Source organism: Vombatus ursinus, unplaced genomic scaffold (genome assembly GCF_900497805.2).
Source record: "Vombatus ursinus unplaced genomic scaffold, bare-nosed wombat genome assembly UNPS02014797.1, whole genome shotgun sequence".
In the NCBI taxonomy this organism is placed as follows: Eukaryota; Metazoa; Chordata; class Mammalia; order Diprotodontia; family Vombatidae; genus Vombatus; species Vombatus ursinus.
In genome coordinates, this window is record NW_020954575.1 from 16,847,380 (window position 1) to 16,860,804 (window position 13,425).

The 13,425-nt window shown below is 46.0% G+C and overlaps 1 protein-coding gene across 1 annotated transcript in view; it reads left to right on the plus strand.

Moving 5' to 3' along the window:
* Positions 1–13,425, plus strand: part of KCNH4 (potassium voltage-gated channel subfamily H member 4) — a 25,119-nt gene that overhangs the window by 579 nt on the left and 11,115 nt on the right. The window contains exons 2-9 of the mRNA XM_027870568.1: positions 1,754–1,987; positions 2,622–2,759; positions 2,920–3,050; positions 4,102–4,345; positions 4,733–4,890; positions 11,513–11,720; positions 12,326–12,523; positions 12,963–13,162. Of these exons, the coding sequence (XP_027726369.1) occupies positions 1,754–1,987; positions 2,622–2,759; positions 2,920–3,050; positions 4,102–4,345; positions 4,733–4,890; positions 11,513–11,720; positions 12,326–12,523; positions 12,963–13,162 (1,511 nt within the window). The remainder of the gene's footprint in view (positions 1–1,753; positions 1,988–2,621; positions 2,760–2,919; positions 3,051–4,101; positions 4,346–4,732; positions 4,891–11,512; positions 11,721–12,325; positions 12,524–12,962; positions 13,163–13,425) is intronic.

The window sequence follows — 13,425 nt, forward strand, 5'->3', positions numbered from 1 at the left end:
GTGTGTGTGTGTGTGTGTGTGTGTGTGTGTGTGTTTGAATCTAGGGTGGGGGAAGTGAGGAAGGGGGGACGGGAAGATTAAAGATAAGAGGAGCTGAAGACTCGTCTGTGCGATGAGGACCCCAGTTTTTCCCTTCTTCCTCTCCCTGCCCCCACCCCCACCCCACCAAAAAAATAAAATAAAATCCCGGACTTCACCGGGACCTGGATCAGTGTAGAGGGAGGCTAGGACCAAGGTCATGGGCACCCTACACAACAGAAACATAAAACGAGAATCTCTGCCTTATTGATTAAAAGGGGGTGGTTGCACTCTGTAGTGAAGGAGAGAGCTCTCTTTTCACCCTAACCTTCTCACTACACCCGTCAGCATCCCACCAAGCTCGAGTTCAGGACCGTGGACAGCCACCCCAAAGCCCCTCCTACGTTTCCCCTTTTTCTTACAAAGCAGCTGAGCTGGCCCCTTCGGGAGGTTGGGCCTGGAGAAAGAGGGAGGGGAAGGAAAGTGGTACCCGAGGGCGGATGCGGAGCTGCTCGAGCCCTACCCCTCCCTCAGTTCCCCTCCTCCCGCCTCCCCAGTTTCCATAGCACCTATCACCGTGGCAACCAGCCCTGAGATGGAGGAAGGAAGCAGAGCATGGGGCCCTGCTCCTTTCCCCTCGCCCCCAGTACCCCTTTCAACTACCACCCTCTCTCCTTTGTCCCCTTATTAGGACTCTAAGAAGAGGAGAAGGGAGCTTAAGTGGGAATGTATAGCCTCTTGCCTCTACTTGGACTCTGACCCTATCTGAGCTCAAGCTGTGTTGGCCTCTCTCCTCCCATCCTACTAAGAATAGTCTGTTCCCCTCCCTCCCCAGCCCTCAGCCCCCATCCTGTTGTTATGGGGATTGGACAAAGGGGTGGGACAGTATCTAGAAGGGGACTCTTCAAATTTTGAACATCAAGGACAGATTTCCACCACCGTCACCACCCCAACCCTCCAAGTTTCTGTGATATAGTGGAAGAAGTCCTGGAGTCAAAAGATCTAGGTTCATGTCTGACTTTCACTAAACAAATGTATGACCTTGGGCAAGTCATACCTCCTTCTGGGTTTCAATTTTCCTCATCAGTAAAATGAAGTGGGCTGGACTACAGGCTCTCCAGGGCTTTAACATTCTAGAATTCTAAAAAACAACTGAGGTGGATTCTAGTTCTTTTCCCATATTTTATATTAACTTTGTGATCTTCGGCAAATCTCTCAGCTTCTCTGGGTCTCATCTATAAAATGGCGAGAATACTCCTTTTCCTGCCTAGAAACAAGCAATCGGACCAGATCCTCTCCCTCTAAGCCACTGATCAGGTTTCCCAACATGGGAATAATACCTGGGTCTCAATCCCTTAGACCAGTCTTTAGTTTCTTTATCTTAATGTATCTATGTCAAGTGCAGGGTTCAGAACTTGGAGGTCCGGCTCTAAGCCTTTTCTGGGACTGGAGAGATTGTGCAGTAGTAGCAAGAGCCTTGAATTTAGAGTCATTGGACCTAGGTTTGAATCCCTGTTCTACTTGCTTCCTGTGTGTCCTTACGCAACTTACTGAACCTCCCTGGGTGTCATTTTCTTTCTCTATAAAATAGTGGGGGGGGGGAGTAGCTAGATTAGATAACTGCTAACAGCTCTAAATCTTGCAATCTGTGATCCTATGTTTGTAACCCCAGATCCATCTTGAACCTAAAAGCTTCCTACCCTTATCCCCCACCTGAGCCTTTTTCTTCCCACAGACAGTAACTTCTTGCTGGCTAATGCGCAAGGTCCCAGGGGCTATCCCATCGTGTACTGTTCTGACGGCTTCTGCGACCTCACTGGCTTCTGCCGAACTGAGGTGATGCAGAAAACCTGCAGCTGCCGCTTCCTCTATGGCCCTGAGACCAGTGAGCCTGCCCTGCAGCGGCTACACAAAGCTCTGGAGGGCCGGCAGGAGCACCGAGCTGAGCTCTGCTTCTACCGAAAAGATGGTGAGAACTCTCTGACCCCCAAGAGACCTAGGATTGCCTAGTGGCTAAAGAGTCTGACAGATTCAGGAAGACCTGGATTAAAATCCTTCATCTGTCACTCATTAGTTGTGTGAAGGTGGACAAAGCACTTACCGTCTCTATGTCTTTATTTCCTCATCTATAAAATGGGGGTGATAATTAAATCTGGAGTCTCACAAGATTGTTGTGAGCCTCAAATAAAGTCATATGCAAAAAGTGCTTTGCCAACTTTAAAATGTTATGCTGACATCAGTTATTAGTCAACACACATTTTAAAAGTCAAGTCAATGCGCATTTATTAAGCACTTTCTCACTGTCAGTCATTGCACTAAGTGCTAAAGATACAAATACAAGCAAAAAGAAAGATAGTCCCTACCCTACACGAACTTAACTAATCCTAATTTTATTTATGTTTTTAATCTATAGAACAAGATATTTCTATTTTAATTTTTATTACATTCTATTATTCTCCAATCTCTGGCCATCCAAGAATAAGCCCCTGATTCACCTCCTTGGACCAAAGGAGAGGGTTATTTGGGGGAAGGAGATGTCTTGGGACTGATAGAGCCACCAAAGCTCTTTACCTATGATACCCATCTTTACTTTTTCTCCCCAGGCTCAGCCTTCTGGTGTCTTCTAGATATGATGCCAATCAAGAATGAAATGGGGGACGTGGTGCTATTCCTTTTTTCCTTCAAAGACATCACCCAGAGTCAGGGACGGGGATTGGGTCCTCCTGGAGGGAATAATCATGGTAACTGCAGCAGTTGGGGGGAAGGCAAGGAGAATGATGGGGTAGGAAGGAGACCGTGGGGAGGCCTACAGAAGGAAGGGAGGCCTGACGTAAGAAGTCTGACACTCTAGCTGTTGACCCAGGTTCACAGACTGTGCTTTCTCCCATCTCACTCTCACAGCAGAGAAGACTAGAAGCAGGAAAGGAGGCAGTTCAAGGCTTCGAACAGCCAGGAGACAGGGTCACACTGTTCTACACAGGCTTACCACCCAATTTGGCCGCCATGGTCAGGGCAATGTAAAAGCCAACAATGTAAGTCATCTCCCAGTTGCCCTAGCCTCTCCCAGTCTTTGGTTTTCAGATCCTGTGTTCCTGTCTTCCAATTGTTCCTACCACTCGGCTCTATAGCCTACTATCTGCAATGTACCCTGCTCTACTCATTTTCCAAATTCCTCTATTCCTTTTCCTGTGTCTCCCATTCCCCCAAATATCTTGTCTTCCTGTTCCCATAGCCCTATTCCTCCCCATTTCCCTACCTTGTGCTATCGCTGACTTGATGGGGTTCCTGCCCCCAGGGTGGGGGGAAGGGTCGTGACATCATCCCTTTTCTGTTATGTCAAAAGGGCAAGATACAAGTTATTGGCATTATCTACTGCTGGACAGTTTTACTTGATATCACTATGTGACGAAATTATTAGGTGGTGAGGTCCCTAAGGATAAGGCCCCCTTAGATCTTTGTCCTCCACTTAGCCTGTGAGGATTACAAGTCCCCTATAATGGAACCCTTCCCTTCCCCCTCTCCACTGGTTCCAGGCAAGTGACTATATTAGCTAATATTCTGTGCTGATCACTAGGACTACAGAAGAGGGTGTGATTACCATCCCTAGAGGGCTTCATCTCCTTCCACTGACACTTCTTAGGGCTGCACCTTAGAGTCATGTACTCCACTTGTCACCACCTCTCTTTCAGGAAAGCATCCCCACTTACTCCTCACACACTGGGAATCAGGGATTCTACCCTACACCCCAACCCGAGCATTAGGCCAGGGTGAGCAAACCTTCCAGCGAGCCCTCAGAAATATGAACAGCTCAATCCAAAAGGGGTTAATTTGAGAGTAGAAGAGAAAGGGCAAATCAGAGGAGCAGAGCTATAGAGCCAGGGCAGAGGGACTCTAACTAGGGTCACGCTGACTCAGAGACCTCTTTCTCTGCATTCTGGACAACCCCTAGCCTCTGCCTCCTTCTTCCCAGACCTCCCAGCCCCAGTCCCTCTACCTCATGATTTCCCTTGCCCCCTTCCTCCCAATGTTCCCCCAGCCCTTTTTCCCCCAGTGTCCCCCCAGCCCCGATTCCTTTTCCCCCAGAACGTGTTTGAACCGAAGCCGTCAGTGCCTGAATACAAGGTAGCCTCTGTGGGGGGGTCCCGCTGCCTCCTCCTTCACTACAGTGTCCCCAAGGCCCTCTGGGATGGCCTCATCCTCCTTGCCACCTTCTATGTGGCCATCACTGTCCCCTACAACGTCTGCTTCTCAGGCGCCGATGACAGCCCCATCACCACCCGGCACACCCTCGTCAGTGACATCGTTGTGGAGATGCTCTTCATCCTCGGTCAGAGCCCACCCTAGAAGTTTTTGGAATCCCCCACCCATGTCCAGACTCCAACCCTTTTTTAAACCCTCAGACCCATCTGTATTCCATTCCTCTCCTTGGTGTCCAGAATAGAGTTTGGCTCAGGACCCACCCCCTTCCCTAGGTCTCTGGGATCCCAGCATGGAGTGTCATCTCACCTAGAGAACAACCTAGCTGTAGTCCATCCTCATCATCAGTAACCTTTCCAACCCTAAAGCCCCAGTCACAATTCCCTAATGAGACTCTAGTTCCTTAACTCCTTGGTTAAAGTTCCCAGGACTGGTTAGGGGGTGGACAACATTCCTATCCTCCTAACCAAAAGAACTCCCTGAGTGACATTCATATTCTCTCCCTTTCTCTCACCAGACATTATCCTGAACTTCCGTACCACCTACGTGTCCCAATCAGGTCAAGTTGTCTCTGCCCCTCGCTCCATTGGCCTTCACTATCTGGCCACTTGGTTCTTCATTGACCTCATTGCTGCTCTGCCCTTCGACCTGCTATATGCCTTCAACATTACTGTCGTAAGTCACCTCCCATGGGATTCAAACTGGAAGTTCATACTATTCCCTGGTTCTAGTATCCTCAAATTGGGATCCAGTATCCTCCCCCTCCCTACCTCATATAAAACACCAAATGAGATCTTCAGATCCAGGTCTTATACCAATTTCTCTTGCTGAGGGGTTGGAAGTTTGCAAATTCACACCAATACTCCCTCCCAAGAGGAGTGTAGGGTAGCTCAGGTTTTCCTTCTCAATTCATTAACAGCTACTTAATGAATATCTTCTATGTGCCCAGAATCTTGTTAGATACTATACGAGATAGAAAATTAGTAACACAGAGTCCCTGCCATCAAGGTGTTTATAATCTATCTTGGGGTATGACATAGCGTGTAAAAGAGAACAAATAAACAGTAGTAGTGTATGAGTGGCATTGCATATGGGGGTTCTGAAGGAGAAATTCTCTTTAAGATGATCAGAGAAGTCAGTGTGGTGGAGGGGAAAGAACACATTCCAGTCTTGAGTCTACACTAACTAGCCAAGTAATGTATTCTAGGGCAAGTCATTTCTCAACTGTCTGCCTCATTTTCTGTTATATTAGGGGATTGGACTATGAGAGGCAGTGAAGTACAGTGGAAAGAATACTGCATTTGAACCCAATCAACAAGCATTTTTTAAGGATTTACTATGTTTGAGGCACTGTCCTATGAGCTGGGGATACAAAGAAAGGCAAAAACAGTGTCTGCCCCTTAAGGAGCTCACATTGTAATGGGGTAGACAACATGCAAATAATGACATATGCATATATATATGTATATGATGTATACTATACATAATAGATGAAAGATCATCTCAGAGACAAGGCACTAGTAGGTAGGGGGACTAGGAAAGGAGTCCAGTAGAAAATAAGATTTGAGCTGAATCTAAAAAAGCTAGGCAAAACCAGGGTGTGGAGGGGAGGAGAGACAGAATTCCAGGTAAGGGGGAGATCCAGTGAAAAAGCAAGGAATCAGGATGGAGCAGAGGGTTATCTCATGTTAGATTGCCCCCACGACCTATTTTCTCTGACATCTTCCTTTGAGAACCACCTCCTCCCTCTACTCCCAGGGATAAATAGAGGGGTGAGCAAATAGCAAGACCAGTTCTGGGATCTAAACCTCAAGGTCTTGCCCTTTGGCAGAGAAATAAGGTCACTCCAATTGGTTAGAACAGACAGGGTGGAGGAGGAGGGGCATGGGGTCCCTTGGGCCCCCCTCCATCTGAGGGGAGTAGGGTTGGAAGGTTGATTTTCTCTGCCTGCTGCACTTCCAGCTAGCTATAGCAGGAAGCCGCCTACACATACCCTGATTTAACCAGCCGCCAACAGGCTGTGGGCTTCATCTCCCAGCTCTGCACACACATGTGCATGCTCCCACACATGTGTGTGTGCATTGAACCCTGCATGAACTCTCATGCATGGATATAAGTGATCATGCTCATACATATCTTCAACTATCTGAAGGCACAAGTATATAGACATTTACCTACCCCTCTCTTTTGGCACCTCAAGACAAATGGCACAGGACTAAAAGAGTTAACCTGCCTTAGGATGGTGGTGCTGCAGCATTCTCCCCTCTTCTCTCCTCCTAGATTAGAAATTTGCTCCCCTGAGTTATGTGTTGGGGCCTAGAGGTTGGGGGAAGTTTGTACCAGCACCCTTGTCTGCTCCCCCCTTTACCCCCTGTATTTCACTTTAGGGTTTCGAAAGGGCAGATGTGGGTCTTTAACTAGGCAATTTCCTCCCTTTCCTCTCTCTATACCTGGCCCTGAGATACTGGAAGTAATTGTCTTGCCTAAAGGGAGAAAAGAGGAGCGGGTCCCCAAACTAGTCGGCCACCCATGTCCTCACATATCTGTACCAGCTTCTACATGTCTGCATTTGCCCCAGTGCATGTTATATGTGTCTAATCATAAGTGGCTCTGAGTTCCTTCAAGGGTGTTCATTATTCTCGTTCTCATCTAAGTGACTTCAGTGATATAGTGAAAAAAAAGTCTAGATTCAAAGGGGCTCAAATCCTAGTTGTCAGTTACAAGCTATGAGACCTTGGACAAATCAAATCCCTGGGCTGCACTAGGCCTGTTTCCTCATCTGTAAAATAAGTGGGTTATAGTAGGTTATTTCTGAGGTCACTTGCTGTTCTGAATCTCTGGTCTAATATGTTTGTGAAGCATTTCTAGTAGTCCAGGGGTTTCAAGCAAGGTTTTCATCAGAGGTTATCTCATCTTTTTCTTGCCTCTGGGGAGAATAGGTTCTTTCTGGAGGTCATAAAGAGGGAAGACTCTCTCTTGCTTTTTATCCCTCTCTTTCCTCATTCACTTTTCTTCTGCTATGGACAGCTACAAAATCCTAGATCCAGCTACAACACTTAGTATCCGAGAGCTGGAAGGGACATTAGAGATCATATATGAGAGGTCGAAGTCTCTCATTTTATAGAGGAGACTGGAGTAATTTGCGCAAAGTCACACAGATAGTAAGTCATAGAACTCAGATTTGAATCCACATTCTCTGACGAAACCCAGTAGTTTTTCAACTATACCACACCACTTCTCTTATGAGCCTTTTAGTCAGGGACGAGTCCCTTTCGTTCTCTGAGCCTCAGTTTCCTCACCTATAAAATGATGCACTGACTACCCCATAAGGCCAGTGTGAGGAAGGTGTTTTGTGAACCTTAAAGCACTATAAAAATGTAAGTAGTTATTATTATTGGGCAACTGGGTGGTTCAGTGGATGGAGTGCTGGGCTTGAAGTCAGGAAGACCTGAGTTCACATCCAGCCTCAGACACTTATTAGCTGTGTGACCTTGGACAGGTAACTGATCCCCGTTTGCCTCAGTTTCCTCATCTGTCAAATGAACTAGAGAAGGAAATGACAAACCACTCCAGTGTCTTTGCTAAGAAAACCCCAAATGGGGTCATGAAGAGTTAGATACAACTGAACAACAACAAAAGTTACTATTATTATTCCTCTATCTGACCATAACCTCCTATCTTTCTATTTCTCCCTATTCCTCACTCTTCCTGAATTTATTCTTCATCCTCAGTATGACCTTTGGTCCATATAGCCCTCAGTGTTCTTCCAAGTCATCTGCGTCATTTTCCTTGGACCTTTTAAACTAGGTTGGTGGCTAGGTGAGTAGAAAGAAGGGGACAAGTAGAGAGATGTTGTAAAGGGAAAAATGACAGGAATCCATTCAGTGGCAATGGAAGGAAGGAAAAAAGAAGGGAAGAAAGGAAGGAAGGGGGGAAGAAAGGAAGAAGGGAGGGAAGGAAGGGAGGAGGAAATGAGGGAAAAAATGAAAGAAACAAATATTTAAGTGTCTACTATGTGCCAAGCACTTTATAATTATCTCATTTGATCTTTACAACAACCCTTAGAGATAATAAGTGATATTCTGCTCATTTTACAGTTGAGAAAAGTGAGACAGAGGTTAAATGACTTGCCAGGGTCACACAGTTAATACATGTCTAAGCTAGGATTTGGACTCAGGTTTTCTAGACTCTAGGCCCAGGCACTTATCCATTGCACTACCTAGTTGTCTGTGGATTAGCTATGTTGGGTGAGAAGATAAGGAAAAAACTGAGGTTGTGCACCTGGGTAATTGAGAAGATGATGGTATACTTAGCAGTAATAGCTAAGTTCAGAAGAGGGGAGGATTTAGGGGGAAAGCTAAGGAGTTGTGTCTTAGACTTGTTGAGTTTGAGATGCCTATAAGTTATCCAGTTCAAAATGTCCAAAAGGGAGTTGGTGATGCTATATTTGCAGTATATGAAGAGTGACTAGGGCTGGCTTTATAAATCTGGGAATCATTTACATGGAGATGATAGTTGAATCCACCAGAGGTAATAAGATCACTAAGTGAGAAAGTATAGAGAGAGAAGAGAAAAGCATCCTGGACAGAGCATTAGGGGGCATCCATATTTAGTGGGTTGTGACATGATTGACGAACCAGTAAAGGAGATTGAGGAGTGGATAGAGCCTTAAGGTCTCCCATAGTTAGGAGATCAAAACGTGGATGATGCATCAAAGGAGACAGAGAAGATTGAGAAACAGCTGAATAGATAGGAGGATCAAGAGAGTGTGGCATTGGTAACTTTGGAGAAGACAGTTTCAATTGAATAACGATATCAAAATCCAAATTGTACCAGGGGAGAAGAGAATTTATTATTATCTTTTGTTTTGACATCATCTTGATTTCCCAATATGTCCTTCCCTCTACCCAACTCAGAGAGCTATCTCTTGTTACACAGAATAATGAGGTTTTTTTGGGGCGGGGGGCAATCAGGGTTAAGTGACTTGCCCAGGGTCACACAGCTTGTAAGTGTCTGAGGCTGGATTTGAATTCAGGTGCTCCTGACTCCAGAGCCAATGGATCTATCCATGAGCCACCTACCTGCCACAGAACAATGACCTCTTAATGGTCTTTTTTTTTTTGGTCCTCATCTTTCTTGTTTTCTCTACAGCATTTGACACTGTTGACTATCCTCTCCTCCTGTGTACTTTCTATTTTCTGGGTTTTCATGATATTGTCCTCTCTTGGTTCTCTTCCACTTATCTGACCGTTCCTTTTCAGTCTTCTGTGTTGCATCAACATCTTGACCCCCTAACTATGAGTGTAACTCGAGGTTCTGTCTTCTACTCTCTCTACACATTCCTGTGGTCATCTCAACATCTCCCATGCGTTCAAATATCATCTCTATGCAGATAACTTCCACATCTGTATATCTAGTCCTATTCTTTCTCCTGAGCTCCAGTCCCATATCATTAACTGCCTATTGGCCATTTCCAAGTGAATGTCCTGTAAACATCTCAAACTCAACTTGTCCAAAACAGAGTTCACTTTATTTCCTCTCAAATACTCCCTGTTTTTCTTCCATATTTTTGTGTAGAGCACCACTGTCTTTCTAGTAACCCACCCTCAGACTCATTCTCAACTTTTCACTTTCCTTCACACCCCATATTCAAGGAGCAGCCAAATCTTGTCTAATCTGCTTCCATATCTATCTCTTTCTAATTCCCTCTCTCCCTCCAAGTTCAGGCCTTCAATATCTCTCTCCTGGGTTATTGCAATGCCCTCCTAATTGGTCTCCCTGAATCAAGTCTTTCACCTCTTTACCCTCCACACAACTACCAAAGTGATACTCCTAAAGCACAGGTTTCCTGCTCAAAAAGTACAAAGGGTTCCCTATTCTAAAGCCCTAAGATGCAACACAGACTTCTCTGATTGGTATTTCAATCCCATCACAGGCAGGCTCTACTTTGTCTTCCTAGGCTAACACATTATCTCTCTCCCAAAACTCTGAGTTCCATTCATATTGGATTGACTTCTAAAAACACAGCATCTCATCTCTTGCCTCTGGGTTTTTGCATAGGCTATTCCCTTATACTTTTCCTTCTCTGCCAACCTTCAGTTTAGTGCTTAGGGGCTTTATTTTAGGTGAACAGGATATTCACTCCACAGAAAAAAGAGAGTAACTGGGTCTCCACTAGGTAGAATTAAACACTCAGCCAATGGAAAGAGGATGCTCCCATCCATGTGGTAGGGGAACACAGAATATCTTTTCCTAGAAGCCAGTCCCTGGTATCTTCCACTTGGATACCTCCATCTTAGGTGACCTGGGCATGCGTAAAAACCCCGTTACACTGGGAATGCACTCCCTTCTCACCCCTTACTCTTGGGATCCCTACTTTCCTTCAAAGCTCAGTTCAAGAACCGCCTCCCACATGCAGCCTTTCCTCATCTTCAAGCTGCTAGTGTTTTTATTGTTGTTGTTCAATTGTTTTTTAGTCATGTCTGACTTTTTATGACCCTATTTGGGGTTTTCTTGGCAGAGATATTGGAGTAGTTTGACATTTCCTTCTCTAGCTTATTTTACAGATGAAGAAACTGAGGCAAACAGGGTTAAATGATTTGCCCAGGGTCACATAGCTAGTAAATCTCTGAGGCTGGATTTGAACCCAGGTCTTCCTAACTCCAGGCCCAGCACTCTACCCATTGAGCCACCTACGTACCCTTGATCTCCCCACCCCCGTCCCACCCCCCACCAATATTTGTATTTACTTGTATGCTATTTATTTGTGTGTTATTTTCCTGATGGAATGTAATTTCCTTGAGGGCAGGGACTATTCCATTTTTGTCTTTTTACCCCTAGCACAGTGCTTAGCACCTAGTAGGTATTTAATAAATGCTTATGGCTTTAGTAGAGTCAGTATGATACAGTGGAAGGAACATTGGCACTGGAATTATAGGCCTGGAGTTCAACGCCTACCTCTGAAGCTTACTACCTGTGTGACTTTGGGAGAGCTGATTTTCTTGCTTGGGCCTTATTTTCTTTATCTGGAAAATGAAGGGGATAGAACGATATGACCTCTGTGGTCCCTCTCAGCTCCAGGATGGTGATCCTATGGCCAATTTATTATTACCATCTTATTCCTTCTATTGTAGCACTATCTTGTCCTTTCTGCTTTCCGAGTAACAAGCCAGACCGGTGCTGGATGGGATAAGGTGGGACTGGCAAGGCTTTACCTAGGGCCCCTGAGGACCACAAAGAGAGGTTGTACTGTCTAGGCTCAGCGTTTCACCAGCCCCTTTCGCCTTTTCTCCCCAAGACGTCACTGGTCCACCTGTTGAAGACAGTACGTCTCTTGCGGCTACTGCGGCTGCTACAGAAGCTGGATCGGTATTCACAATACAGTGCCATGGTGCTCACCCTGCTCATGTCTGTGTTTGCTCTGCTGGCACATTGGATGGCCTGCATCTGGTATGTCATTGGTCGAAAGGAGATGGAGGCCAATGACCCCCTGGTCTGGGACATTGGTGAGTGCTGGATTCCTGATTCATTCCTGATTCCTTGTCACCCCCAATGCCCTAACTAAATTTCTAGCCTGGGAAGTCCCCACTCTTCCACCTTAGAAATTTTTAGTCCCTCTAGAATCTCCAGCCAACTTCCTATGGGACCCTCTAAGTAACCCTTCTCAGGACCCTTGGACTGAAATAACCCAATCTTACAGGCTCTTCTTACTAGCCCTCTTAGCTCCATGAGCCCCCCCAAACCTTCACTTTCCCCATAATCTCTCCTAGGTCCCCCACCCCAGGGTAGTAGCTGAGGCCTTAGAAAAGAAGACCACCTCCACACACACCCTAGCCACAGTCCCCTAATTTCTGATGTTCCTCAGTCTTGTAGAGGGTTCTTAGATCATAGATTCAGAGCTGGAGAGAAACTAGAGATCATTTTGTCTAATCCTCTCATTTTACAGATGAGGAAACTGAAGTTAAGTGACTTGTCCAAGGTCATTTGGGTTTAGGATAAGCTTCAAGCTAAATTGTCCTTTCCCTTCATCATTACTACCCTGCCCAATGTTGTTGGTGGGTGGCATCACAGGTCTCTGGAAGCTGTTCTGTTTTCCTGTCTCCCATTGTAGGCTGGCTACATGAGTTGGGCAAAAGGCTGGAGTCTCCCTATGTGAATGGCTCAGCCATGGGTGGCCCCTCCCGGCGTAGTGCCTACATTGCTGCCCTCTACTTTACACTCAGCAGCCTCACTAGCGTCGGCTTTGGCAACGTCTGCGCCAACACAGACGCAGAGAAGATTTTCTCCATTTGCACCATGCTTATTGGGGGTGAGACCCTCTCTCTGTCCAAAGACTTTGGGCCTCTACTTTCCCTCACCTCCCCACCTCAGAAGTCTAAGAATAATTCACTCTTGCTTTCACTCTACTTGGCTCTATGACTCTTCAGTCTCTATGTCCTAGGTTAATTTTCTCCATGGGGAGGTCAAGGGGTATAACCCCATCAGACAACATGTATGTCAGTCAGTGGGACTTATAGTGCCTGAGCAGAAAACACAAAGTCTCTTGGGAGAGGAGTGGGGAAATCTTTAACGTCAAGGGGATTCTTTCTAGCCATGACCCACCCCCTTCACTTCTTTTGCTCCCAGGAAATTGCCTTCAAAGTAACCTGCTGTGGCCACCCTCTATCCTGAGAATGACCCCCACCCCTTGCCCTTAGAAGCCTAGTCTTGTCCCCACCTGACCCATTTCTGTCTCTTCTAACCACCAGCACTAATGCATGCTGTGGTATTTGGAAACGTGACAGCCATCATCCAACGCATGTACTCCCGACGCTCTCTCTACCACACGCGCATGAAAGACTTGAAGGATTTCATCCGAGTGCACCGCCTGCCCCGACCCCTCAAGCAACGCATGCTGGAATACTTCCAGACCACATGGGCTGTCAACAGTGGCATTGATGCCAATGAGGTAAGTACATTACCTGCATGCACCCTACCCCCTAAGTTCAGATGAGAAGCCAAGCTAGAATTCATACATGGCTGCCAAGTTTCTAAATCAAAGATGAGGGAGGTGTGGTGAGGTGGCAGTGGGTCCAAGAAATACCTGAAAGTTTAGTGGACCATCAGCTCTGTGTAAACTAGCAGTATGATATGATTTTTAAGAAACTAAGGAAAAAAATTAAAATACAAAAAAGAATATTTTGGGGCAGCTGGATGGCGCAGTGGATAGAG